Source organism: Dromiciops gliroides, chromosome 4 (assembly GCF_019393635.1).
Source record: "Dromiciops gliroides isolate mDroGli1 chromosome 4, mDroGli1.pri, whole genome shotgun sequence".
Lineage (NCBI taxonomy): Eukaryota > Metazoa > Chordata > Mammalia > Microbiotheria > Microbiotheriidae > Dromiciops > Dromiciops gliroides.
In genome coordinates this window covers 469,394,600-469,421,136 of record NC_057864.1, presented here as the reverse complement: position 1 = coordinate 469,421,136, position 26,537 = coordinate 469,394,600, and the positions used below count along the sequence as shown (strand labels likewise).

General features: G+C 43.1%; 1 protein-coding gene across 4 annotated transcripts in view; it reads left to right on the top strand.

The window, feature by feature from the left end:
- TPST1 (tyrosylprotein sulfotransferase 1) overlaps positions 1-26,537 on the top strand; it is a 121,453-nt gene that overhangs the window by 72,283 nt on the left and 22,633 nt on the right. For all 4 annotated transcript variants that reach the window (XM_044002252.1, XM_044002254.1, XM_044002251.1 and 1 more), the window contains one exon: positions 7,235-7,433. In XM_044002252.1, coding sequence (XP_043858187.1) covers positions 7,235-7,433 — 199 coding nt within the window. The remainder of the gene's footprint in view (positions 1-7,234; positions 7,434-26,537) is intronic.

The following is a 26,537-nucleotide window of genomic DNA, read 5'->3' as shown; positions in this document are numbered from 1 at the left end:
CTGTTGCCTGCAAAAAAAAAAAAGAAGCACAAAGTGACAGATGAAGTTGGGGGATCGGGAAGAGCTTCATTTGAGCTGGGTACCTCAAGATGCACAGGATGTCAGCAGGCAGGGATGAGGGAGGCAGAATGAATGGTGTGCACAAAGACAGACAGGAGAACAATGATACATAAAGAGGACAGCCCCAAGGCCAGTATGGTTGGATTGTAGAAGATGAAGAAGAGATTAATGTTAAGGATGACTAGAAATATAGTTGATGAGAAGTCTGCTGCCAGGCTGTAGCCCGGCTAAGCAAATTCAATTTTGTTCAGTGGTCAGTGAGAAGCCATCAAAGAATTTTGAGCAAAGGGGTAACATTAGGCCGATTGGCGTGGGGTGGATAGAGGGAAGAAGAGCAGTAAGGAAGCTATTGCCGTAGTGCAGAAGAAAATGAAGAGGGCCGTTAGAGGGAGGAGCAGAAAGGATAAAAGTCCCTTATGGGAGATGTGGGGGAATGGAATCAGAAGGCTGATAGGCTAGGTGTAAAGTTGCATGTCAGTTAGCCTCAACAACAGGGGCCCTTAGAGGTGACCAGCCCTTCTTTAGTCTTTCTTTTCAAACCAATTAAATGGCTCTGAAGTGCATCCTTAATTACCATTAAAGATACAAAGGCAAGAATGGCACAGAGTCCCCTGTCAAAGGGGTCCCCTAGCTAGAGAGAAAATGCTCTAAGGGAGAGGGAAGGAAGAACAGAGCAGAGGAGGCCCCACAGTGTTAGGAGAAAGTCTTAGAAGGGAGAGAGCACGTCCAAAGGATTGGGAAGATGTGGAGAAGAGATGATGGAATGAAGCCTAGAAGAAAAGGAAAGGATATTTTTGCCCAGAGACAGAGATTAGAAGGAGGCCATTCCAAGCCTGGTCGGTAGCCAGATGAGTACAGGGATAAAGAGTAAGCTCCCTGAGGCCAGGCACTGGTTTTCATTTTGCTTTGTTCTCCCAGTACATAGCGCAGTGCCTTGCATATGGCAGGTGCTTAATTAATGTTTGTTGGAAAGAGTGGCCTAGTCTGGCAAGGACATAGCACACTGGAAGAGGAATCGTATAAGGCAGGAAAGGTAAGTTAGAGCTAAATTTGTAACGGGCCTTCAAGGACTTTGGTTAGCAGAGGAAACCATGAGGCCTTTTGAGCAGGAGAGTGATGTGGTCAGAACACAGAAGGGCTGCAGCAACAGGGAGGAAGGATAGATTGGCACTGGGGTGGGTCAGGCAGGAGGCTGCTGCAGTAACCTAGGCGCGAAGAGACAAGGCCTGGATTCATGGCTACAGTTGGGGTAAATGCAAGCTATGTGATGGGGATGGACTTGACAGGCCTTGGCCGCTGATTGGATTGTGGGAGAAGGAAGGGTCAAAGTGAGAGCAGATCAGAGCTTTAGAGTCGGGATGACCAATAGAGTGGTGAGGGCCACAAGAGGCTCCCACCTTGGGGGAGCCCTGCATCCCACACCTTCCCCATATACTTGGTGGGGTTTCACATTTAGATGTTTCCCTTGGTCTTTAACCAAAATAGAGAAAGTGGGGAAAAATTAGGGTTTTGGTTAAAATGAGTTTAGTCTTGGACATGTCAACTTTAAGTTGCTGGCAGGACATCCACATGGAGAAAACAGGATCATAAGGTCTCAGATAAGGAGCTGGAATAGATCATTATAGGTCTTTGGGTCCAACCCTCTCATTTTACAGATGAAGAAACAGAGGCACTGAAAGAGTAAGTGATTTGCCCAGTGTCATTCACTTAATAAGTGTGTGCAGTAAGATTTGAACCTAAGTACTACTTACTCCAAGTATGGGCCCTAGCCACTCATATATGCTGTCACTCTAATGAGCAATTAGAAATAAGGGACAGGAGTGCTGGAAAAGGTTGGGGGAGGGGGTGAAATAAAGTTTGAGAGTCCCCTGCACAAAAATGACCCAAGGGAGTAGTTGAGACCCACCCCAAGGGGACAAGTATAGAAAGGGGAAGCCAAGAACAGAACATTGAGGGCAGGCAGGGTGCTCGCTTTTAATCCATGGATTATGGAGATCCAGGAAGAGACAGACAAGGAGTGATCATAGGGGAGAACGGTGAGCACTTGGAGGGTTGTGCTTTTCCGTGTTGCTCTGTAATTACAGATGTGCTTCTCAGACCAGAAATGTTTACTTGGTTAATGACAGAGTAGTCCCAATCAGTTTTCCCATGGGTGTTCAACCGAGATTTCACTCGTTCAACAAGTTGCCAATCAGTGATCTTTGAATTGCCATATCCTGTGGTCTTTCCTCAGTCCTCTTCCCGCTTGACCCCTCTGCTGCAATTTGGCACTGCCTCTTTCCTAGAGGCTCTCGCCTCCCTGAGTTTTCATGACACTGCTTTTCGACTGGTCCTCCTTTCTCGTGTGATCATTCCTTAGTCTCCGGTCTGGGCAGCATCTCTATCATGCCCCCGACTGTGGGTGTGCATACCCCAAGGTTCTTTTCTGGGCTTTCTCCCCCACCACTTTCTTCTTCCCCTCCACCACCCCCTCATCTTCTAATCTCCTAATCAACTGAAATGGATTTAATTATATCTATGCAGATGACTCACCCATCTATATATCCAGCCCCATCACCAACTACCTACCTATTAGATGTTTCATTCAGGGCATCCTGGAGACATTGCCTACTAGAGATGTCCAAAACAGAGCTCATTTTTATCCTGTCTGTCACGTCACCCAGACCTTCCAGTGAACCAGGGTTTCTTCCTTCTATCAAAGCTATCACCATTTCCCTAGACTGCCAGGTTCATTGCTTCAGTGTAATTCATGATGGTAGCCAAATCTTGCCATTTCTACCGCCACACTTGTCACTACTTACACAGCTCCTGCCCATGTCAGGTCTTCATTCCTTGTTGCCTGAACGGTTACATAGACACTTAGTGATCCATGTAAAGCATGCTGCCATCCTTAAAATGCTATCAGGAATATATGATCTCAGTCCCCAGCAGTTGTACATAGCAAGCACTTGGTGAATGCTTATTGAATTGAGTTGGAATATAGTAAAACTAAATGCATTTCTCCTTCAGGGAAACACTTAACAATCAGAACTGCCCCAAATTAGACTGGATTTTAAAAAAGCAAAAAAAACAAAAAACCCCAAACCCCCAAATTAGACCAGATTGCCTTGGGAGGTATTAGGTGGCCCCTCACTAGAGGCCCTAGATGGTTGAATGGATGACAATGGGTATATTATAGAGGGTATTCTCGGTTCAGGCATGTACATACTGGACTACATGGGCTGTGACATCCTTCCCTGCTCAGATTCTGAGAAGAGCTGCGTGGGAGACCTCTGTCGATGCAAAGCAAAGGCTTCCAAGGGAGCACGATGGGGATGATGCCTCCTTTTTGCTGCAGGATCTTTTTCTTGGTAGTGTTCAGTCCCTTTGTTGTGCTTACAGGATATGGCATGACATCCCATACTGATTTCTCATCTCTGAACTGCTGTTGCTCTCATTGCTCTTGCTGCCCATTCATTACATGCTATTTTAATTAATTAATTGGGGGGGGGCGATGAGGGTTAAGTGACTTGCCCAAGGTCACACAACTAGTAAGTGTCAAGTGTCTGAGGCTAGATTTGAACTCAGGTCATCCTGAATCCAGGGCCGGTGCTTTATCCACTGCGCCACCTAGCTGCCCACATACTATCTTAAAATAAATTGTAAAAACAAACAAACAAACAAACAAAAAAGAACAAGTAATTCCAATATTAAAAATAAAAAAAAAATAAATTGTATTTATGTCTTTGGTTTTTACATTGCCTACATTTTCCACTATATCCTTCTCTTACCCTCTCCCAGAGAAACATCTATTATAAGAAATCTTCATTTTTAAAAGTAAGGGAAAAGTTCAGGAAAAGTAACCAACATATCAGAAAGGTCTGATGTTATAGACATGTCCCTCTGCCAAGAAGAGTGGGAGGGATCTTTTATTTCTTCTTTGGGGCCAACTGAGGTCATTCTCGTTTCACAGCATTTAGTTTTGTTTTGTTGTAGTTGTCTTTCCATTTGAATTACTGTAGTTGTGCTGATTGTCTTCCTGGTTTTGATTGCTTGACTCCGCATCAATTCATTTGCCTTCCTTTTCCATGCTTTTCTGTATTCATTATGGTCATAGTGATTATCCAAAGTACCTTTTCCCCCAAATGTTCTCTTCTTCTGAACTATCCTCTTAGTAATACAGGTTGGCAGCCCCGATATCCTCTTTGACCCCTCACTCAGGCCACGTGTCCAATCTGTTACCAAATCTTGTTTATTCTAAATTCACAATATTGCTTGCACAACTATGTTATCTATATCTATATATAATATATCTATATCTATCTATCTCTATCTCTATATCTTGTTCAGGTCCTCTTCCTTCTAAAATTGGGCTCCCTGTCTCTCAAGACTCTCTCCATTCAAGTCTATCCCTCCCTCAAAGGAGCTGCCAAATTGAACTGGTCTGACCATGTCTTTCCATGGTTTATTGCCCATGTCCATAAACTCTACTATCTCCCTCTTCCAGGATAGCTTATAAAATCCTCTTCCAATCTTTCTAGTCTTTTCTAGTCTAGTTATTTACTCCCTCCCAGGCACTCTGAAATCCAGCCATACCAGCCTCCTCCAGCCTCCTTGCACATGACACTCCACATCTGTGTGGATCCTTTTCACTGCCTATAGAGTCATAGGGTCACAGACATGCTTATGTAAGGTTGTAAACTTGTGAAGATACGTAAAGTCAGAGAGTCAGTCTCAATACGACTTGTTCTATGGTATTTTCATGGGTGATAATCTCCCCATTTGAGACTGTGAGCTCCTTTGAAGGCATAGGCATATCCTCTGTATCAAGGGTTCTTTACCTATGTTCCATAAACTTAAAATATATATACAAAAGATTAAACATGTCATTATTGTTACATTGTTATTAATCAATACCAATTAAGTATTTTAGTTCATTATTAAATAAATTTGGTTACCATATTTCAAAGTAATTGCATTCTTTTTATAATCCTTTATATTTTATTTAATGCATTTAAAAGCATGATTCTGAGAAGGGGTCCATGGGCTCATAGACCAGGCCGTCTGCCAAAGCAAGGGGGTGCAGGTAAGGGGTCCATGACTCAGAAAAGGTTAAGGACCCCTGCTCTATAGAAAGAGGCAGTAGAGTATAGTAGCTAGAGAGCCAGCCTCAAGTTAGGAAGTTCTGGGTTCAAGTCCTGCTTCTGACCTACCTGGGCTGTATGAGGCCAGAAAGATCCTTTAGCCTCTCAGCGCCCCAGGCCACTCTTTAAGTCTCAAAGCCTAGAAGTTGCTGAGCAATGGGTAAAGGGATTTTCCCTACTGGGAGTCACAATGCCCTGCTGGGCATACCAACACAATCACAAGTCTGGGGAAGAAACCCTACAGTGGCTCTCCAGTACAGTGGTACAGTAGGGGCTGAGAAATAGCCATGACTTGGTGTGGGAGGTCACCCCCAGGAGCACCGAAGTGACCTCTCTGAAGCCCTGGCGGTTTTACAAAGTGCTCATTGCCCTTTGTGGGAGACTTTCTGCCCCATTTCTTCCATTAAATCATTGTCCGGCAGAAGTCGTCTGTGGATAGAAGTGCACCAGCTAATTTTACAGAGATGCATTTCCCCTCTACCAGTTCTTAGGCATCTTCTCTTCTCTATTGTTCATTGTCTATGAAACTCTTTTAAAGAAAGGCCTTGTCAGTTATTGATTACTGACAAAAGAAAGGGCATAGACTTATGTCAAATCAAAGTGTCACTGCCTCTTACCAGAGCATGACTTTGTAATGAATCTTCCAGTGTGGGGGATGGAATGAAGCTCTCATTAGCACCCCCCGTGCGTCCCCTGTGCCAGGACGTCCTCTCTCAGAGTTCAGCTCTTCCTTCCTAGAGGTGACCCCCCCCCAACTCAGCTGTTTTCCCTCATTAGGTTACTAAGCTACTTGTTGGAATTCTATAGTCTCACTGACTGCTGTGGGTGCAAAGGGAAGCCGTTGTATTGGGTGATGGCAGGATATGAACGTTGCATTAGCAGAAACCAGCCATCCCCGAATCTTCTCATTGGCTCTGACTCTTCCCCCTTAGGTGATGATTGCCCCAAAATGAATCTGCAGAAATCTAGCAGCAGGAAGGGGGGGCTGCAGTTTTCCATCGGCAGCAGTGTGACCCGGAGTTTTCATTCGCACCTTCTCTATCGTGCTTTGATTCTCTGGATAGAGTTAAAATGTCAAAACATTCTGTGCAGATGTTTTCACTCATCCCATTTTTCCTGTTTCTAGAAGTTTGAGATTGCCAACAGCTCCAGCCACCGATTTCATTTTTGACAGGTCCTGTGATTTCATCAGTGTTGGGAACTTCTGGGGAGAAAGGACAGGACACATAGGCCCTCTCTCTGCAGCTAGGAGTCTTAATGGAGGTGCCTGGAGTGTTGAGAGGTTAAGTGACTTGTCCAGAGTCACGCAGTCAGTATGTGTCAGAGATGGGAATTCAACACAGAAATTCTGACACAGAGGCCAGCTCTCTTCCCACCAGACTTGGGGTTCTCCAATTTGTTGGTCTCAGGACCCCAAAGGGCTTTTGTTTATGCGGGTTATATTTATCAACAATTATCATATTAGAAATGAAAACTGATGCATTTTAAAGATATGTATTTATCCACTTTTAAAGGAACCATAATAAACTCATTATGTAGTAACATAAAATATGTTTATGAAAAAAACTATTTTCCAAAACAAAACATTTTAGTGAGAAGAGTAGCATTGTTTTACATATTTTTGCAAATCTCTTTAGCGTATGGCTTAACAGAAGGCAGCTGGATTCTCACATCTGCTTCTGCATTCAATCTGTTGGGACATACTATTTTGGTTGAAGTATATGAAGAAAATCTGACCTCGCACAGATACATGGTTAGAAAAGGGAGGAATATTTTAACAGGTAAATAACAACTTAGTATCATGATGAAAACAGCTCTGACCAAGTGAACTCCCAGAAAAGGGTTCAGGGACCATCAGTTCTCAAAGTTCACTTTTAGAGTCACTACACTGTGTATGCCATGTTGCCCAACTGTTGGCCTTAGGACATTTTCAAAAACAAGCCATAGCTGCCTGGTTCAGTGCCTTCTTTCTCCATAGCTTGGTAAGCAGACATTTGCCTTTGATTAATGTTTGGTTTTAATGTTTGGTTCTAATGTTCTGTTGTTTTCAGGGTAGAGAGATCGACAGACCAAGTCATCAAGCCAGTAAATGTGGCCGCGCTATCAAAATGGGTTGGGAAGATACCCCCTGATGTCTTACAGGACATGGCGGTGATTGCTCCCATGCTTGCCAAGCTCGGGTATGACCCACATGCCAATCCACCTAGTTACGGAAAGCCTGATCCCAAAATTCTTGAAAACACAAGAAGGGTAAGTGAGACTTGAAGAGCTTGATGGAGAAGCTCTGACTTGATGTGGGCTTTGGAATCTCTCCCTCTTTTGTTTTAGAAAACCCTAAGCTCATCTTGACCAGAAAATGACATTCGTAGGATGACATCCACAGGAGAGCCCTCAGTGGAGTGGGAAGATAATTCTTCTGGCTGTCTGACCCCTTAAGAACTTTTCCAAGGGGCTGCCTTCCATCATTCCATGGCTGCATCTTGTCACACATCTGGAGGGGCTGTACGCCTCAAGAAGTTTGGTAAAGAAATCTGGAGTGACCTTTGCCCAGCTCTCAGTAGGGGGGCTCCCTCTGAAGGCAGGACGGTTAGTGTCCTGTCTGATGCAGCGTCAGTTTGCATAAACACTGGGAATGTGAGTGACAGAGTATTGTAGAACAACCCTTCTCAAGTGCAACTGCCACAGCCTTCATTTGATTCCCTAGCTTACTGTTCATCTACTTAGCTCAAACAAGATTGCCTAGTGGGCGAAACAATTGGTGGTTGCAAGAGCATTAAACAAAGTAAGACACTCATATCAACACCTGTTGAGAGAGGGAAGCCAAAAAACCTGGAATCTCAGTCCCCTTTCTTTGATTGATTCATATTCATGTCCTTCAAAAAAAGTACTTTTCATCTTTTTTCTGGGTAGCTAGGTGGTGCAGTGGTTAGAGTGCTGGGCCCAGAGTCAGGAAGACCTGAGTTCAAATGCAGTCTCAGACACTTACTAGCTGTGTGACTCTGAGCAAGTCACTTCACCTCTATAGGCCTCATTTTCCTCATCTGTCAAATGGGAATAATAATAGCATCTACCTCCCTGGGATGGTTGTGAAGATCAGAAGAGTTGATATTTGTAAAGGACTTAGCACAGTGCCTGGCACATGGGAGCCACTAGATAAGGGTTAGCTATCATTCCCTACGGTTACAAATGGCAGCTACCGATGGGTGGAGCTGTGAGTGTGATTTGGCCACACACCCTGAGGCTGATTTCAGCTCAGATGCACTTTTCTTATAATGGAATTTCAAATGAAAAAGCCCAAACTAAACATGTCAGTCTAGGCCTACCCAAGTTCTGCTTGATGAAAACATTCAAAGCCCTTGGTTTTGATATCACATTTTCTTCCTTATGCAGAGCAGCATCTTACCTTTCCTCACTGTTCTCATCTCTCTTTGTTCCCCTTCCTTTTGGATGCTTCACTTTAAACAGAAAAATACATTTACTCTGCAATGGGTTAATACTGTGTTTGGCAGGGATGCTTTTTTCAGACTTGTTGCTGATTTCACTTTCTCATTATGACCTTCAGACTGAGGGGACATTCTGACTCCTTTCTTTCTCTTTCACGGAATCTCTCTTGTAATAAGGGAAGACCTTCCATTCACCCTCTTCCACGAGTCTGCCAGTCTCTAGAGATGAAGATGGCTCAAGCCCACCAGAGAGGATGAGTGAGTCATGAGTGCAAGGGCTTCCTTTAATACATGAAAAACATTCTGTGAAAGACACAGTATGCTAATTTATTGCAACTAACTGAAAACTGATAATTTGTAGTTTTCCCCTTTGCACAATAACCAAGTTAGCATTTTGTAAACCTAGATTCGTGTGCAAATGGTATTTTGAGGTTCCCCAAGCAGTGGACCTTGCATTTTTCCTACATTCCCTTGAACAAAGTAAAGCAAGTCCCAGTGTTCTTGGCTTCTTGGGAACAGCCCTGTGGTTTGACTCCATGTGATGGTGGCATTTGCTTCAGTCATGCCTTGTGGCTTTGGAAAGGATTTCAGAATGCAGAGGGGTAGTGCAAACAAGGAGGTTTTCTTTCTCTGACTGTAGCTAGACATGATAGATCTGTCATAAAATATTCCAGGGAAAGAAACAAGAGTCAGTGTGTGAACTGTCGTCCCAGTCTGGAGGCCCGTGTGTTGGCCAGCTCTTTCTTGTCCTTGGGTGGGGCCTCCTTGACTCTCCTGATTCCGAGCTCCCCTGAATTGAGAAAACTGGGAGGCATCTCCCCAAAAATTGCTGTAAGGATTCATGTGTGAAAGCAAGGTACCCAAGGAGTGCGGCCCTCAGAAGGGACAGGAGGGACAGTTCTGCTCATCCCCGGGGGAGTGAGAGGTGCTGCTGCACCAAGGATTGGGTGTAGCAGGCCTTGAGACGGGTTCTTTTCATGGTGAGCCTGGGAGCTTAGCTGTCTGAGTCAGCGCATTGTTTTTGAAACCTCAGCGCCTTGGACCAGATCTCACCTCATTTGAATATACCACCATGTACTTCCTGGCTGCCTGTCCTCCCAAGGCATAGTGGAGTTGACATCCATGCTTTCTCCCGAGGATTCGAGAATCCTACAGTTGTGGTACATTAGAAATAAACAGCCCTTAGATCCAGCAACTGGAAAATGTGCCCAAGTCATTGCACCCTGATACAAGATTATCACAAAAGTGGTTACTTCCATTAATAATGATTCATCTCGTTGTTGGATGAACTAAAGATGTGGTAAGTCTTAGGTTAACCCCTCATTTTCTCAAGGTTTTTTGGTTTTCCTTTTGAAGAGCTTTCAAATTCACCAGTCTGAGGGGAAGAAGACTTGAACCATTCTCTGGATTGTGAAATCCTTTCCAGGTGCACCAAGCAAGGACAAAGAACTGTTTACAAGGAACAAACAGTGGTTGTTTCAGAAAGAGTATTAGCCTCATCTAGCTATGGTAACTTAGGGTTTGACTCTCTCTCTCCATCCAGGATGTTCTGGCTTGGAAGTGTCCTGGATCACAGGTGTTTGTTTCTCTAACACATTTACTGGAAAAGGAATCTGTGTGAAATGCAAGAGTTGAAAAGTTTGCTATTTCTCAGCATATCTCACCCTCTCCTCCCTCTCTTTGGCATCAGCCCCTCAAAGCTTTAGTAACACAGAACAAACTGTTGACTTTCATTCATTCGGCAAATATGTGCCAAGTGCTTGCTGTGTGTATCACACTGTCCTGGCACTGTAGATATTACAGAGAGGTAAAAGACACAGGGCGTTACTTCAGGGAACTCAGCTTAGTTGAGGACATAAAACACACACACGAGAAGTTAACAGACAACACGAGTCAATCATATAAATAAATTACTGGACCCAATTCCTCTTTTAGAAGATCAATGAGGTTTAAAATAGCCATATCAGGTCAGACCCACAATCTACAAACAAGTCAAGACCCTCTTGCAAACAGAGGCCCCAAAGGAAGTGTCGACTGTAGGCTTAGCCTCCCCTTGTCTTTAGTCTGGGCCCATGAGTGTGTGGGTCTGGTGCAATGCCCAAGTGGAAAGTTCCCCACCGATGTAGGACTCAGAGACAAGTTGTGCAGCTGAACTTGAATCCGGTCCAGCCGGCCCTCTATCCACTGCATCAGTCAGCTGTCTCTTATGGTGTCCCCAAAGTCATAGCTTTAGTAGCTGAAAACTTCCTCAAGGCTTTAGGAGGCACCCTGGACATCTCAGGAGCCATTTCGGTGTTGCCATGCCTAAATTTGACCAGATGCCTAAATGGAGTTATATTTCCTACCATTAATGCCTAGCTCAGTGGATCTTAGAGGGATCTTTTGAGAGGGCTCTTCAAGACCACACAGGCAAATTGCAAACCAGCTTCTGTGACTTGAGCCCTCTTTCCCCTGTGCCTCTGGGATAATGAACTCACTGTGCACTGGAGGGCCTTCTTTTATTTGGTCCAAGTTTCCAAGGGGACCCTTTGTCCTCGTAAGTTCAGTCTTTGGTGGACAGATGTATGCTCATTTTGAATAGATTTTGATCATTTTCTTCCCCACCCCACATTAAATTCAGTGAACAAAACTGCTGTTATCCCTTGGGTAGGCCCAGAGGTCATTTCACCCTTCAGGCTATCCTAGAAAAACAGTGAAACCAGATGCAGCAGGTGTTCATCCAGTCATGATTCTCCTTATAGCTTTTCTAATCATGGATGCCTTTTGAGAGCAAGCAAGTGATGAATATGATTGAGTTCCAGTTCACTCTCTTTTCCTCTGGAATTTTCAAGGAAAACCTCTTTACCCATACCTGCAAGTTGCTCCTTCCATTCACTCAAAAGGTGTCCCAGAAACCCCGATATGTGAGCATCAGAACACTCCAAGCGAATTCAGCCCAGTGTGGTTCTTCACATTACTCGAAGAGACTGTTATAAAGAGAACAACTGATCTCAGGTTCCTTTACATAACATAGTTAAAAGAGTTTACAGCTTTTCCAAGAACACCTCTATTGTGTAAATAAAGTGACTGCCAAATCCCAGCCAAGACAAGTTTATTTATTACAGGATTCAGGATGCCATGGAGGTATCAATATGTCCTTTCTGCAGGGCGTGAAAGGGAGAAGAGGATGCCTGGGTCTGTTTAGTTTAGAGTCTTGTGTGGAGGCTGTGATTCAATCCTAAACAGTCTCTGCTTTCATTTAACCTCAGCAAACACCGTGAGTCAGTGCCCGGCCTCTCTGCTGATAGAGGCCACTTAGATTTTGGTGGATGAAAATTAAAAATTGGTAAATGATTATAAAACAAAATCCATCCCCGTGGTGAAGTTCATGGGTATGCATGGGCCATCCCTTCACAGCTGGCCATAGGCTGAGTTGGTTTACAAATTCAATAGGAATTTGCTTGACAGGACTTTTTTGCAGAAACATGTGCTGAAGCAGCAGGCAGAGCTGTGTTTTCTTTCTTTCTTTCTTTTTTTTTTGCGGAGCAATTGGGGTTAAGTGACTTGCCCAGGGTCGCACAGCTAGTTAGTGTCAAATGTCTGAGGCTGGATTTGAACTCAGGTACTCCTGAATCCAGGGCCGGTGCTTTATCCACTGCGCCACCTAGCCGCCCCCTGTATAAGGTTTTCTTAATGATTATTTAATGATCATGAGATGTCAGGGGCTGGATGGGATGAATTTGTCCAAATGCCCCAGTCCCACTTCATCTTAATGCAAGAAAGGAAGGTCCCTTGAGAACCTGGTTCTCTACAGTGTGTATGTGCTACAGCTAGCTCCTCAGCACAGTGCCCCATCTATAAATGTATCTCCAGGATTTTCTTTGGTACCTGCTCAGGATGGAATGAATGAATGGACAAGGTCTTGTTTTCTCATTTTGCTTCTTTTGGCTTCTCTTTATTGAAGGAAGAACTTTCTCTGTGGAGACTTTGACTGGAGGTTTTGGAATGGGAGGGATATGGAAAAATACTGAAATTGGAAGTGCCCCCCGACTTTTTACCGGTGGATCTTGCATGGTGAACTTGGCTCGCAACCCCTTCCTTTGAGGGGCCTAATTTTTATTGGCAGAATCAAGGGAGAAAATGATGAAATACCCTGTGTTCATGCTTCCAGGCCTAACTTTACCACCAGGTGATTAGAGACGAAATACTTGCTTATCTTCTTCATGGGATCTAAGTATTATATATTTAAGTCAACATCCTGGTCTTTGAGATCATTGTTGGAGTCATGGGGACCTTATGGTAATACTTCTTGAAAAAGAGCTCCTTACTATGCCTAAAGGGCTATAGAACTGGGCATACCCTTTGATCCAGCAATACCACTGCTAGGTTTATATCCCAAAGACATCCAAAACAAGGGTAAAAGGAACTATTTGTACAAAAATATTTATAGCAGTTCTTTTTGTGGTGTCTATGAATTGGAAATCAAAGTAATGCCCATCAATTAGGGAATGGCCAAACAAGCTGTGGTATATGATGGTGATGGAATATTATTATGCTATAAGAAATGACAAGCAGAATGATTTTATTTTAGTTTTTGTGGGGCAATGAGGATTAAGTGATTTGCCCAGGGTCCCACAGCTAGTAAGTGTCAAGTGTCTGAGGTTGGATTTGAACTCAGGTCCTCCTGAATCCAGGGCCAGTGCTTTATCCACTGCGCCACCTAGCTGCCCCCAAGCAGAATGATTTTAGAAAGGCCTGGAAAGACTTCTATGAACTGATGCATAGTGAAGTGACCAGAACCAGGAAAACCTTGTATACAGTAATAGCAATATTGTTCAATGAAGAACTGTGATTGACTTAACTATTCTCAGCAATACAATGATCCAGGACAATCCCAAAGGACTAATGATGAAGTATACTATCCACCTCCAGAGAAAGAACTTATATTATTTGAATACAGACTAAAGCATGCTATTTTTCACTGTTTTTCCCTGTTTTTTTTATTTGAGTCTTCTTGTACAAAATGACTAATATGGAAATGTTTTACATAATTGCACATGCATAACATATTTGATTGCTCACAGTCTCAGAGAGGGGGAGGACAGACAGACAGGGAGGGAGGGATAGAATTTGGAACTCTAAACTTTAAATAAAAATGTTGGGCAGCTAGGTGGCGCAGTGGATAGAGCACCAGCCCTGAATTCAGGAGCACCTGAGTTCAAATCCGGCCTCAGACATTTGACACTTACTAACTGTGTGACCCTGGGCAAGTCACTTAACCCCAATTGCCTCACCAAAAAAATAAATAAAAAATTAAAATGTTAATTTTTTTTAAAAAAGAGCTCCTTGGGCCCAATGTGGATTATCTCATATGATGGCATTTCTGTATAAATAATAACTTTAATCAAGTGATTTTTAGTTATTTTTTATTTAGAATTTTTATTTTCACAAATTACATGTAAAAACATCAATTAATTGACATCATTTTAAATAAAAACTTTGTGTTCCAAATTCTCTTCCTCCCTCCCTCCCCACCCCCCCAAGAACTCAAGCAATTCAATATAAATTATACATGACTCATGCAAAACATTTCCTCATCAGCCAGGTTGTGAAAGAAAACAGACAAAAACAAAACTTCAGATAAAGGAACTAACAAAATAAATGATGCTTCAATCTGTATTCAGATACCATCAGTTCTTTTTCTATAGATGGATAGCATTTTTCATAAGTCCTTCAGAGTTGTCTTGGATCATCGCATTGCTGAAATGACACACTCTGTCTTATTAAGTTATACATGACTCAAAGTCATTCAAAGCAGATCATGTTACAATATTGCTGTTATTTTGTATACAGTACATTTCACTTTGCATCAGCTCATATAGGTCTTTCCAGGTTTTCCTGATAACATACTGCTCATCATTTCTTTCTTTCTTTTTTTTGGTGAGGCAATTGGGGTTAAGTGACTTGCCCAGGATCACACAGCTAGTAAGTGTTAAGTGTCTGAGGCAGATTTGAACTCAGGTCCTCCGGACTCCAGGGTCAGTGCTCTATCCACTGTGCCACCTAGCTGCCCCGATCATTTCTTAGTTGGTGAATGAGTCAGAGCAATTCATCTGTAATGATTGGAATGATGCCACCTACTGGAGACTAACTATAGGATAGCTCCACCATGAGGAGAATGGCTCAGAAGGCAAGGCCATGTGACTTTTCCTTGGCATCAGGAAGTGATGTTTGCTCATGGGTGCTGTCTATCAAGGCTACCAGCCAATCAACTTGAGGAGCCTCCTATTTTCTGGGAGGAGACAGGAAGGAGGAAAGAGGGCCTGCACGGAGAGCTCTGTCTCTTTTGGGTTCCTGACTTGATGGTGGTAGTGATGGCAGAGGACTTCACAGGAAATTTGAGGAAAGATAGGAATGCCAGGCTGTTGGAATTCTGTTCTCAATCTTTCTCTTTCAATTTTTCAATAAACCCTTAAAAACCTAAACTCGTTTTATCAGTGATTTTAGTCAGTTTCCCCAAAAACTGGGGGAACAGATTAGAATCCACATTTAGAATCTTAAATTACACACATCCCCATTCAGAAAGTAGTTGGGAGCATCTGCCCTGCTGACCATGGATCAAACTATGTTACTTTCAATCAGGAAACACATTCATTTACTTTGCTTTTCAGAACAGAGTTTTGATAGAAATTTTTTTCTAGTAGAGCTTTAAAAAATCGATGTTTTCTAAAAGCCAGAAAAAGAAGTCCTATGTTTACCAACGACAATCCAGATCCTTAGCATGTGCCATCATTTCTCATTGAGGTGTTGTACAGTAGGCTTCCATTCTGGTTTTGGCAGATGCGATCCTCTAGTCTGCACTTTGACTAAGAGCCATTCCGCAGCTGAGAATTGTGGTTTTTTCCCTTTAAAAGTAGACAGGTCAGTGTACCTGCTTCCTTATTCGTTGAAGTTTTTTGTCCTTTCACTAAAAGAGAGTTGTAGATCTGGAATGAGGGACTGGGCTGGGGATCAATCACTTGTAACATTTCTCCACATGTGAATGGGTCCCAACCCTAGGCAAAGTTGTGAAGAAGGTGGGTCAACACTGGTATGTCCCAAGTCCCCTCTCTCGTTACCTTCATTTACCCATGCCATCTTCCTTGGCATGGCCAGTGCCATAAGCAACTAGGTGGCACTACAGTGGATAGAGCACTGCCACTAAAGTCAAATGGACCTGAGTTCAAATCAAGCATCAGACACTTATTAGCTGTGTGACCCTGGGCAAGTCACTTAATCCTAATTGCCTCAAACATCGGAGTCATCTCCAGTCATCCTGATCTTGCCACTAGACCCTGATGACTAGAGGAAAGACTGAGGCTGGGACTGTACACAGCCCTGCCTCACTTAAATCTAATTCACAGCAAGTCATGACATAACTTCCTGATATCATGGTCCTCTCTGAGAATGAAGGACAAAAAAACCCAACCAGTCCTGGAGCTCCTGATTCCATCTCCTCTCAGCAAAGTATCTGGTATGAGTCATGTATAACTTAATAAGACAGAGTGTGTCATTGTGTTCTTTCAGTGGAATTTGCATCTTAAATATGATTTCTCATTACAGAAAATGGCTTTGATCCTCTACGGAAATTTTTTTTAAAAAAAGAATATAAGAATGTTAGAATGTCAGTCCTCAGAGGTGGCCTAGCCCCAACACTGACATTTTACAGATGAGGAAACTGAGCTGCAGAGCCAGAAATGCCTTGTTCTTCAAAGGAACTCTGATGGTTAGTGGCAGAACTCAGGCCAGCTGCCTCCCAGTTCAGTACTTGGTCCCTAATAACAAACTACTCTTGTACCTTATAGTAAAGCCAGCCTAGATTGGACGTGATACCACCTGCTTTTTGGGGGGTGGAGCGGGGCAGGGCAATGAGGGTTAAGTGACTTGCCTAGGGTCACACAGCTCGTAAATGTCAAGTGTCTGAGGTAGGACTTGAACTCATGTTCTCCTGAATCCAGGGCCAGTCCTTTATCCATTGCACCACCTAGCTGCCCCCATACCACCTGCTTTTGCAAGGCCTCTACTTCTAGGATCCTGAAAGTGCTTTGCTTTCAAGATGCTGAGGGATACCATGGGAAGGTTTGTTATTTGTTTAATTTTAATTGCCTTCTCACCTTCATCCCCAGAAGACAAACACACAAAGCAAACACCAGACACCTCAGAAGCCACGGTTTGGGATGTCAGAATTTAAAAGAGTATTTTCCAGGAAATGGTAAAACAGAGTAGAAAGCCACTACTTGAAACTTGGTTATCCAGTGCCTGGAATTAGGCTGCTATTTGGGGTTGGTGTAAATTAGGAATATTTGTGTTTGTGAATTCGTAAAAGCTTTAGAAGAAACCAAGGAGGGGTCCAAGTAAAACATCAGAGCCTGAAGTCAATACTATGTGTTGTGTAAATGGAAGCACCTGGACATCCTTTCTGTAGGTTTCAATTGTCAAAAAAGCAAATGATAGTGAAAAAAATGTGGCTTTGGGGGTTTTTTACATGTAACTAGAAGAAAATGCTAAATAAATAAATAAATTTAAGATTAAAAACAAAGGAAATGATCTATTCAACATCAAAGGAGAACTCCCAGCAGTTGGGATCATCTCCCATGAGTGTTAGTCAAGTCTGTGTTCCTACTGTTAATGGGACTTCAGTTGAATGGCTCTTTATGTGGGTGGTTAACTGACCAACTCAGCCCGGTCTTCTGTGCCCCTCTGGAGAGCTCACTTCAGTGGACCTTAGAGAGAATCATGCTCAGTCTCCCAACTTCCCAGATGACTTTAGGGAGGAGCACTAGATTTGGCTGATTTTGTCAGCTGTATTAGCTCAGGTGAGTCAGTGAACCTCTTTGGGCTTCAGTTTCCTAACCTGAAAAATGAAGGAAGAGGTTGGATTGGATGACCTTTCTTCCAATTGCTAATAATCTTTTGATCTTTGTTTGAATACGCTCCCTTCGACTACAGTCTGGACCAGCTGTATCAAACTCAAAACAAAACTGTACATGAAGATTCCTGGGGGCCACATATTGACTTAGAAAACCACAGGGTTATACATCCATTTTTGTATTAATGCCTCAACACATTCAAATCTGATCAGACCTATTGGATTGGATAATAGGACAGCAGAGGAAAAGGACAAATGTTGGGGGCAGCTAGGTGGTGCAATGGATAGAGCACTGGCCCTGGAGTCAGGAGGCCCTGAGTTCAAATCCAGCCTCAAACACTTGACACTTACTAGCTGTGTGACCCTGGGCAAGTCACTTAACCCTGGTTGCCTCACCAAAAAAAAAAAGACAAATGTTGTAGGGGATATGGGGAAAATGAGACATTAATACACTCTTGGTAAAGTTATAAACTGATTCAAACATTCTACAGAGCAATTTGGAACTATGGCCACAGGGCTAGAGAATCAATGCATACTCTTCGACCTAGCAATACCACTACTAGGTTGGTATCCTAAAAGAGATTTAAAAAAAAAAGTTGGGGGCAGCTAGGTGGTACAGTGGATAGAGCACCAGCCCTGGAGTCAGGAGGACCTGAGTTCAAATCCGACCTCAGATGCTTGACACTAACTAGCTGTGTGACCATGGGCAAGTCACTTAACCCCAATTGCTTCACCAAAAAAAAAAACAAAAAACCCAAAACCCCAAAGAAAGTTGAATTCGAAATTGGGGCAATGCCCATCAGTTGGGGAATGGCTGAACAAACTGTGGGATAAGATTATGATGGAACACTACTGTGCTATAAGAAATGATGAGCAGGATGCTATCAGAAAAACCTGGAAATGAGCTGATGCAAAGTGAAACATGCTGTATACAAAATAACAGCAATATTGTAAGATTATCTGCTGTGAATGACTTAGTTATTTTCAGCAATACAATGATTCCAGACAACTCTGAAGGACTTATGAAAAATGCAATCCATCTACAGAGAAAGAACTGATGGTTTCTGATTACAGATTGAAGCATAATTTTTTGTTTCTTTTTCTAAAGTTTTTTTTTGTTTGCTTTCATTCACAACCTGACTAATGTGAAAATGTTATGCATGACTATACATGTATAACTTATATTGAATTGCTTAAGTTCTTAAGGGTGGGGTGGCATAGGAGGGAGGAAGAGAATTTGGGACACAAAGTTTTAAAAATTGATGCTAAAATTTGTTTTTGCATGTAATTTGGGGAAAAAAAATCTAAATTCTAATTTAAAAAAATCTGATAGGACCTACATTTTCATCTGGTTTGAGGCCATATTCAGGAGTATTGTGGGCCACATGCCGCCTGCTGGCTTCATGTTCAACATCTATGGTCTAGTTTGTGCATATTTTTGTTCAACAGCTAGATGAATGAAATTCTCATAATCCAAGGTTTCTCTTAAATTAGTAACCACTATTCCATGAATGCTGATAATGTCAATTAAACTACCCCCCTTTACAATGTAAAATAATGTACCCGTTATGTACAATGTCATTCCTACCCTAATGGGCTATAGTCCTCACTAACTTGAATTGGTAGTGGCTAAATGGTGTCATAATCTGTCAATTACATCTAATTAGAATTTCCCATTGGCACTATTATGTAATTACCAGAGGTTGCTGTAGACAGTTTAGGTCATTTTTTAAATTTCAGGTTCTCTTTCCAGATCTTGCCCCCACCCAAGACTCCAGTTTCCATATATTTACATTTCTTTTAACTATCCATTTCATTTGAAAACACTTATGAGTAGAAACAAAAGGACAGACATGCAGCTGTAGCTCCGTGCTGTGCATTATCCTCCCAAGAGAAACTTTAGTGTTTGGAAAATGGTTCTCTAGTTGATGGGAGAAAGAGGGAGTGATAAGGAAAGAAATGTGATAATCTGCCACTATTGTAGTCAGGGGTCTAGTCAGTAATTCTAAGCACTGATGACTTTATCGTCCCATAGACTATAGAGGAAGTCTAGGCTCCAGCAGCAGCAGACGCCTGTTTCTTAGTTAGTCACTACATCTCTAGGGATGTTTTCAGGCAAAGATAACTACAATTTTCCTTGGAGAAAAGTCAATAATTACCGAGCAATCATGGGGTACGTACAATAGGTAATTTATGTCTCCAGGGAGTAAGTTTGTCTTTTCTTCCATCTGGGGGTCTACTTGGCTTACCCTGTGATAAAAGCCCACCCTTTGGAGAACATTCTGGATAAGTTTCTGCAAAAGAGCCACACTCCTCGTAGGTGGCCAGAAAGGATCCTGAGTGGTTGTGATGTCGACCACCCAGCGGAGTAACTCTAGAGCTGGAAGGGACACCAGAGACCACTGAGGCCAAAGAAGTCTTCACTTTTTTGTGGCAGACGGTCGAAGCCTGTGTATTCTTTTTCAGAAGAATGTTTTTAAATGCATAGAATAAAATACACAGAATTACAAAGGAAGCCAGTTGTGTTGAAATAGAGTTGTCAGAATATATATATATATATATATATATATATATATATATATATATATATATTGGTGAGGCAATGGGGGTTAAGTAATTTGCCCAGGGTCACACAGCTAGTAAGTGTTAAGTGTCTGAGGCCGGATTTGAACTCAGGTCCTCCTGAATCCAGGGCCGGTACTCTATTCACTGAGCCACCTAGCTGCCCAGAGTATATATTTTTTTAAATGTATTTATTTTTAAATTTTTAAAAATTTATTTTAAAATTTATTTTAAAATTTTTAAATAAAGTTCAGGTGGCACAGGTTAAGAACCCTGATCTAGTCCAGAGTCTTCATTTTATAGAGGAGGAAACTGAGACCCAGAGAGAGGCTAAGTTAACTCAAGAACCAGTGTTTTTTCCACTGTGCCTTCCTGCCTCACTCATCAAGTGTTGATCAGAAGATGAAGTCTCTGCTACTGACAATCATGAGACTTCAGGCATCTTTCTTTCTTTCTTTTGTGGGGCAATGAGGATTAAGTGACTTGCCCAGGGCCACACAGCTAGTGTTGTGTCTGAGGCTGGATTTGAACTCAGGCCCTCCTGAATTCAGGGTCTAGTTGCCCTCCATGGACTGTCTCATAAAAGAGCTCTGATCAATCTCCCCAAAAGGAGGATACCATTTAGAAAAGAACGAGCTGGTAACCATAGGGCAGGGAAAACAGCCAAGCAGATGACCACCAGTGACTTAAAGCTCTGATCAGCTATCGCCAGACCAGCACTCAGTATCCACAGCCTCTCAGGGAAGAGTTATAGAGAAGGAAGGGATATAGCGGTTAGAACAAAAGGTAAAGACACAAATATTGAGACACGGACTGTAAGTTTTTCATTAAAACTCTATCAATTACGATTAATTATTTTTCTATTTTAAAGAAACTTCTAGTTTTCTTTTACTTATATAATTACAGGCAATATGGCCTAATTGACAGAGGGTGGAGTTTGGGGTCAAGAAGACCCAGATGTATACTGACTAGGTGTATAACCCTGAACAAGTTACTTAGCCATCAGTGCCCCAGCTCCCTGAGGGCACAAATGAAGAGTAGTTGCCAGTCTGCACTGGTAGAGGAAATGTCCTCAATGAGAGTTCTCTTTACTGATGGGCAACCCAGCCTATTCTTAGGGCCAGTAGATATGTAAATTAATTCCCAGAATCACTTGGACCACTTCTCAGAGCGATGGCATGAAGTGACTCTTGGCCTCTCCAGAGACCATCTTGCTTAGCTCTGGCTCTCAGTCCTATTTGCTCTTTTCAGGTAGAAAAGAAAGAAAATGGAGGCTTGTGTCTTTAGCACGACTCGGCTGTAAATCTGTCAATCAACAAGCATTTGTTAAGTGCTGGCTTTGTGCCAGGCACTCTGCTGATTGCTGGGGATATACACATAAAAAGGATGAGAACTGCCTGTCCTTGGGGAGTTTACATTCTAAGGGGGAAGACAACAGGTACAGAAGTAGGCACCTACAAGACACCTACAGAGTAGATGGAAAGTGTAACCTTAGAGAAAAAGGTAGGAGTAGCTGCGGGTTATAGGAAAGCCTCCGCCAGAAAATGGCCATACTCAGGTAACTCAATAAACACACATTGGCATGTTGCTTACCCGCCAGTTTTAAATTCGTTTCCCATACTCCCATTGGTGTTCAGGATAATCACACGCTCCCATACTGCAGCTGCTTTTGTTCATGCCCATCCTTTCATGTGGAATTCTTGTTCCCATTTGCACTAGATGGCCTCCAGATCTCTTCCATGTGTGATGCTATAATATTGTATGATGGTCTCCTTCTTTCTACAGTGTCATTATCACTCCTAATCCACCCCCTCTCCATCCTGATTCACGCCATGTTACCATTATAAAGCAGGCTTTACATCAGTTTTTATTACCTGCTCCAGATAATTGGGGAACTATTAGTTCTTTCTTAGAGGGACCACACTCTTTTTTTATTTCTGCAATTTAAAAACACAACTGAACAAGACAGAGTCTCTATCTTTAGGGTAATACAATGGTTTCCTTACAGGAATAATGAAGAAATCTTGGGTTTCAGTTGGACTGTAGGCAGGGAAAAATTCAGCTACGTTAATATCTCACAGCAAAAGCAAACACGGCGGTCCCTGCCCTCAAGGACTTACACGTCAGACTTTAAAAAGAAAAGAGGAAGGGGCAGCTAGGTGGTGCAGTGGATAAAGCACCAGCCCTGGATTCAGGAGGACCTGAGTTCAAATCCGGCCTCAGACACTTGACACTTACTAGCTGTGTGACCCTGGGCAAGTCACTTAACCCCAATTGCCTCACTAAAAAAAAAAGAACGAAAAGAGGAAGGGGCAGCTAGGTGGTGCAGTGGATAAAGCACCAGCCCTGGATTCAGGAGGACCTGAGTTCAAATCCATCCTCAGACACTTGAAACTTACTAGCTGTGTGCCCCTGGGCAAGTCACTTAACCCTCATTGCCCTGCAAAAAAATTAATTAATTAAAAAGAAAAGAGGAGCAGGGTCATCGCTGCGAGGCATGGTATTAAAGTCTGGAAAGTCAGAACCAGAGCCAGGTTGTGTAATTGGCTAATGCAGGTTGGTCAGCCTGAGCCTTTCCCAAAATGTAGCCTCCCCCCACTCCCACCTCACTAGCAGCTTAAGGGGGTCAGCACAGGTAGGGCCTGGAGGGCAGAGGAGCTGATGAAAGTTCCAAGGTGAAGCCATAGCTGATGTTGGGTGGCAAAGCCTGCAGTTGGAACCTGAGCCAAGGGGCCTTTCCTGTGTCTTCTTGGAGGCCATACCTGGTTATCATCATTTCCCAGCACTCAGTCCTATTTTGTTCTTCCTCCATTACATTGTTATCAGTGTATGTGCTACTGTCCTGGTTCCGCCCACTTCACATGGCATCAATCCGTAGAAGTCTTTCCATGCCTCTAAGCATCCCTCATATTACATGACAATCGCAAACCATGATTTGTTTAGTCATTCTGCAGCTGATGTGCTTGAACTTAGCTTCCAGTTCTTTGGTACCATAAGAAGTCCCACTATAAATATTTTGGTGTATAAGGCCTTTCCATCTTTAACTGCCTGGGGTATGTGCCTAGTGGAGGGATCTCGGGGTCAAAGGGTATGGACATTTTAGTTACTTTCTTAGCAACACGCTTTCTATTAGGGTTATACCAATTCGCAGCCCCACAAATAGTGTGTTATTAAAAATTGCATTGGGCAGCTAGGTGGTGCAGTGGATAGAGCACCAGCCCTGGAGTCAGGAGGACCTGCGTTCAAATCCAGCTTCAGACACTTGATGCTTACTAGCTGTGTGACCCTGGGCAAGTCACTTAACCCCAATTGCCTCACCAAAAATAAAAAAATTTGCATTAAATGGCCAAAGGATATGGATAGACAGTTTTCAAAGTAAGAAATTAAAGCTATCCACAATCATATGAAAAATACTCCAAATCAGTCTTGAGGTTTTACCTCACACCTCTCAGATTGGCAAAGCCAACAGCCCCTCCAACCATAAACCTGGGAGGAGGGGTTGTAGGAAAACAGGCACCGTGACGTATGTACTCTTGGTGGAGATGGGAATTTAGACAGCACTTCTGGAGAACAATTAGAAACTGAGCCCCCAAAGTTACTTGGCTGTGTACACAGACCCTTTTGTCTAGCTATACCACTACCACGCCTATAATAATCCCAAAGAGATTTTTCAAAAAGAGAAAGAAGGGATGTATATGTATACGTATACCTATGTGTGTATATATCTATATGAGTATGTATACCTATATGTGGTATGCCTATATGTATACATATATACACATACATATTTATGTATATATTTATATAAATATAAATTTATTTTAATTTTAAATTTATTTTAAAATATTTAGATTTTTAAAAATTTATATAAATATAAATACACCCACTGTGTGCCTAAAGGCAATTTATAGAAATATATACATATATGTATACATTTATAGTAGCTACTGTGGCATTTGCCCTAAAACCATAAAGTAAGTGGGCTGATCTCCTACTGGGGAATGGCTAAGCAAATTATGGTATGTGAATATAATGACATAGTCTTGTTCCAAAAGAAATGACCAAATGGACAGCTTCCTAGGAAGCTGGGAAGACCTCTATGAACTGATGCAGGGAATTGAGCAGAACCAGGAAAACAATTTCTGCAGTGATAACAGCACTGTAAGAACTTTGGTCAGTGTGATGATTAACCATGAGTGGCAGATGAGACATGCCACTCACCTCCCACCAGAGCTGTGATGAACTTAGAATGCAAAAGGAACTGTGTCTTTCCAGGCCCTGGCTCTGTGGGAATTTGTTGTTGTGGTCGAATGAGCAGGGGGAGGGGCATATCATTAGTCCAGGTAAGATAAAGAAACAAAACAAAAATGTGTTTCAGAAAAGAAAGCCCGGTCTAAGAGGATTTCTCTTTGAATACTCGTAGGGATGGACGCGGTAGCCTTATTTTTAGATACTATGTGCTCTGTGGTGTCATACCCTTCACAAGGCATTTTGAGAGGAAAGCCTTCTTGACCCCTTTGTTGTTTTTTGTTTTTTTTTTAGTGAGGCAACTGGAGTTAAGTGACTTGCCCAGGGTCACACAGCTAGTACGTGTTAAGTGTCTGAGGCCGGATTTGAACTCAGGTACTCCTGAGTCCAGGGCCAATGCTCTATCTACTGCGCCACCTAGCTGCCCCTGACCCCTTTGTTTTTAATCTTTGCCTCCCAATAGCTATACCGTGAGCTACATGTTGGGGGGTTTCCTTTTTAGGAATTAAAGAATAAATTCCTAAGTTTGAATTGGGAATTCACATTCCAACATACCATTGTCTAAACTTCATCCAAGGGCCAGGACATGAAAGATTTCTCTCTCTCTCTTTTTTTTTTTTTTTAAGAAAACGCTGCTGAAATAGGCCATTCTGTTGCTGGGCTGCTTATTCTGGCATTGGACCTTATCTCTACCCTTCCTTTGGGGACTATTAATAATAGTGAGGCCGGATTGTGGAGAGAAAAGAGTCTGCATTGGAATTAGAGGGGACGAGCTGGAGTCCCAGCTCGGACACTTATTGTGTGCCCAAAGGCAATTTACTTAGTTTCCTAAAATGGGAATAATCTTTGTGCTTCATAGGGTTGTTGAAGGGAAGCATTAAGCCTTAAAATGCCATAGAAATGTAAAATGTTGTTGCAGTAACTCATGACTCAGCACCCAAGCTCTGGGCTGGCCTCTAATGTGAGTCCAGGGGCCCTAGCCTCCTCACTGGCACTTGCAGCAATGGTCCATATCAGGTACTGCCCAGCCTGGATTTCACCCCAGGGAAAATGCAGACCATCGCAGAGGACTCATGGTAGCCCACAGCGAGTCCCACCTTGACCCTAGGGACCTACATGGGCCTTTAGACTTACAGCACTCTCCTAGGAAGAGAAACAAATTTGGGGTGTTGGACTGGCAGCCCCTTGACACTGTGGGGGGGTCACTTCTTCACCCTAGGGATCCTTAGAAGCCTCCAGCCTTATAGTCCCACCCTAAGACCTGGTTCAGATCCTCTGAAAGAAATGAACTTGACAGCCCCTTATCCATTAAAGCCGCCCAGTCCAAATCACTCCCAGGAATAGCAAAGGGTCAAGTCCAGCATTTGTTTCTTCCTTCCCTGAACTGCTGTGGTCCCATCTATCTCCAGGGCTGGGGGCCCACGCGCTAGAGCCTCAGTCCAGAAATTCTTGGAATTCCTCCAAAAGGCTGAGATTCAGGAACTCCCACTGCCCTGCCTTGCCACGTTTCCTTTCCCTGGGGCTGTCTGGCTGTGAGAGCATGTGTTGCAGTGACCCTCTGCCCTAAACCGTCATCAGCCTCCCCCAACAGAGGCCAGGCGGCCTCCCCTGCCCTCTCCCCCGGCCTTCTGGTTTCTGTTCTGCACTCGGGGCTCTCTCTGGATCTCTTTTGAAAGGATGGACTCGGAGGCTGAGCCCCCCAGTTTAGCTCCATCCATAACAGCTGGAGCCAAACAATTCATCCCTGACCGCTGATCCTTAGTAGCGTTTCCTTCATGAGGTGTGAATGAGTGTACAAGTTCTATAGGCCATGGGGCAGGTTTTTTTGGTTGGTTTTTTTGGGTTTTTTTGTTTTTTGTTTTGCAGGGCAATGAGGGTTAAGTGACTTGCCCAGGGTCACACAGCTAGTAAGTGTCAAGTGTCTGAGGCCGGAATTGAACTCAGGTACTTCTGAATCCAGGGCCGGTGCTTTACCACTGTGCCATCTAGCTGCCCCATGGGGCAGTTTTAAATACTCTCTCTGAAGTGTCCTGAGGATGTCCACACCTCCCCTTAGGGAGACACCCCTCCTGTAACCTCAGCGGATCCATCAGGAAACTTTATAACACCAAATAAATGTGAACCAGTGTCATCTTGTGTCTTTATTGCTCGGTCTTTCCTCAAACAGCATAGTAAATGGGAAAGTCTTCAGTGAAGCTGGCAAAGCAACCAAAA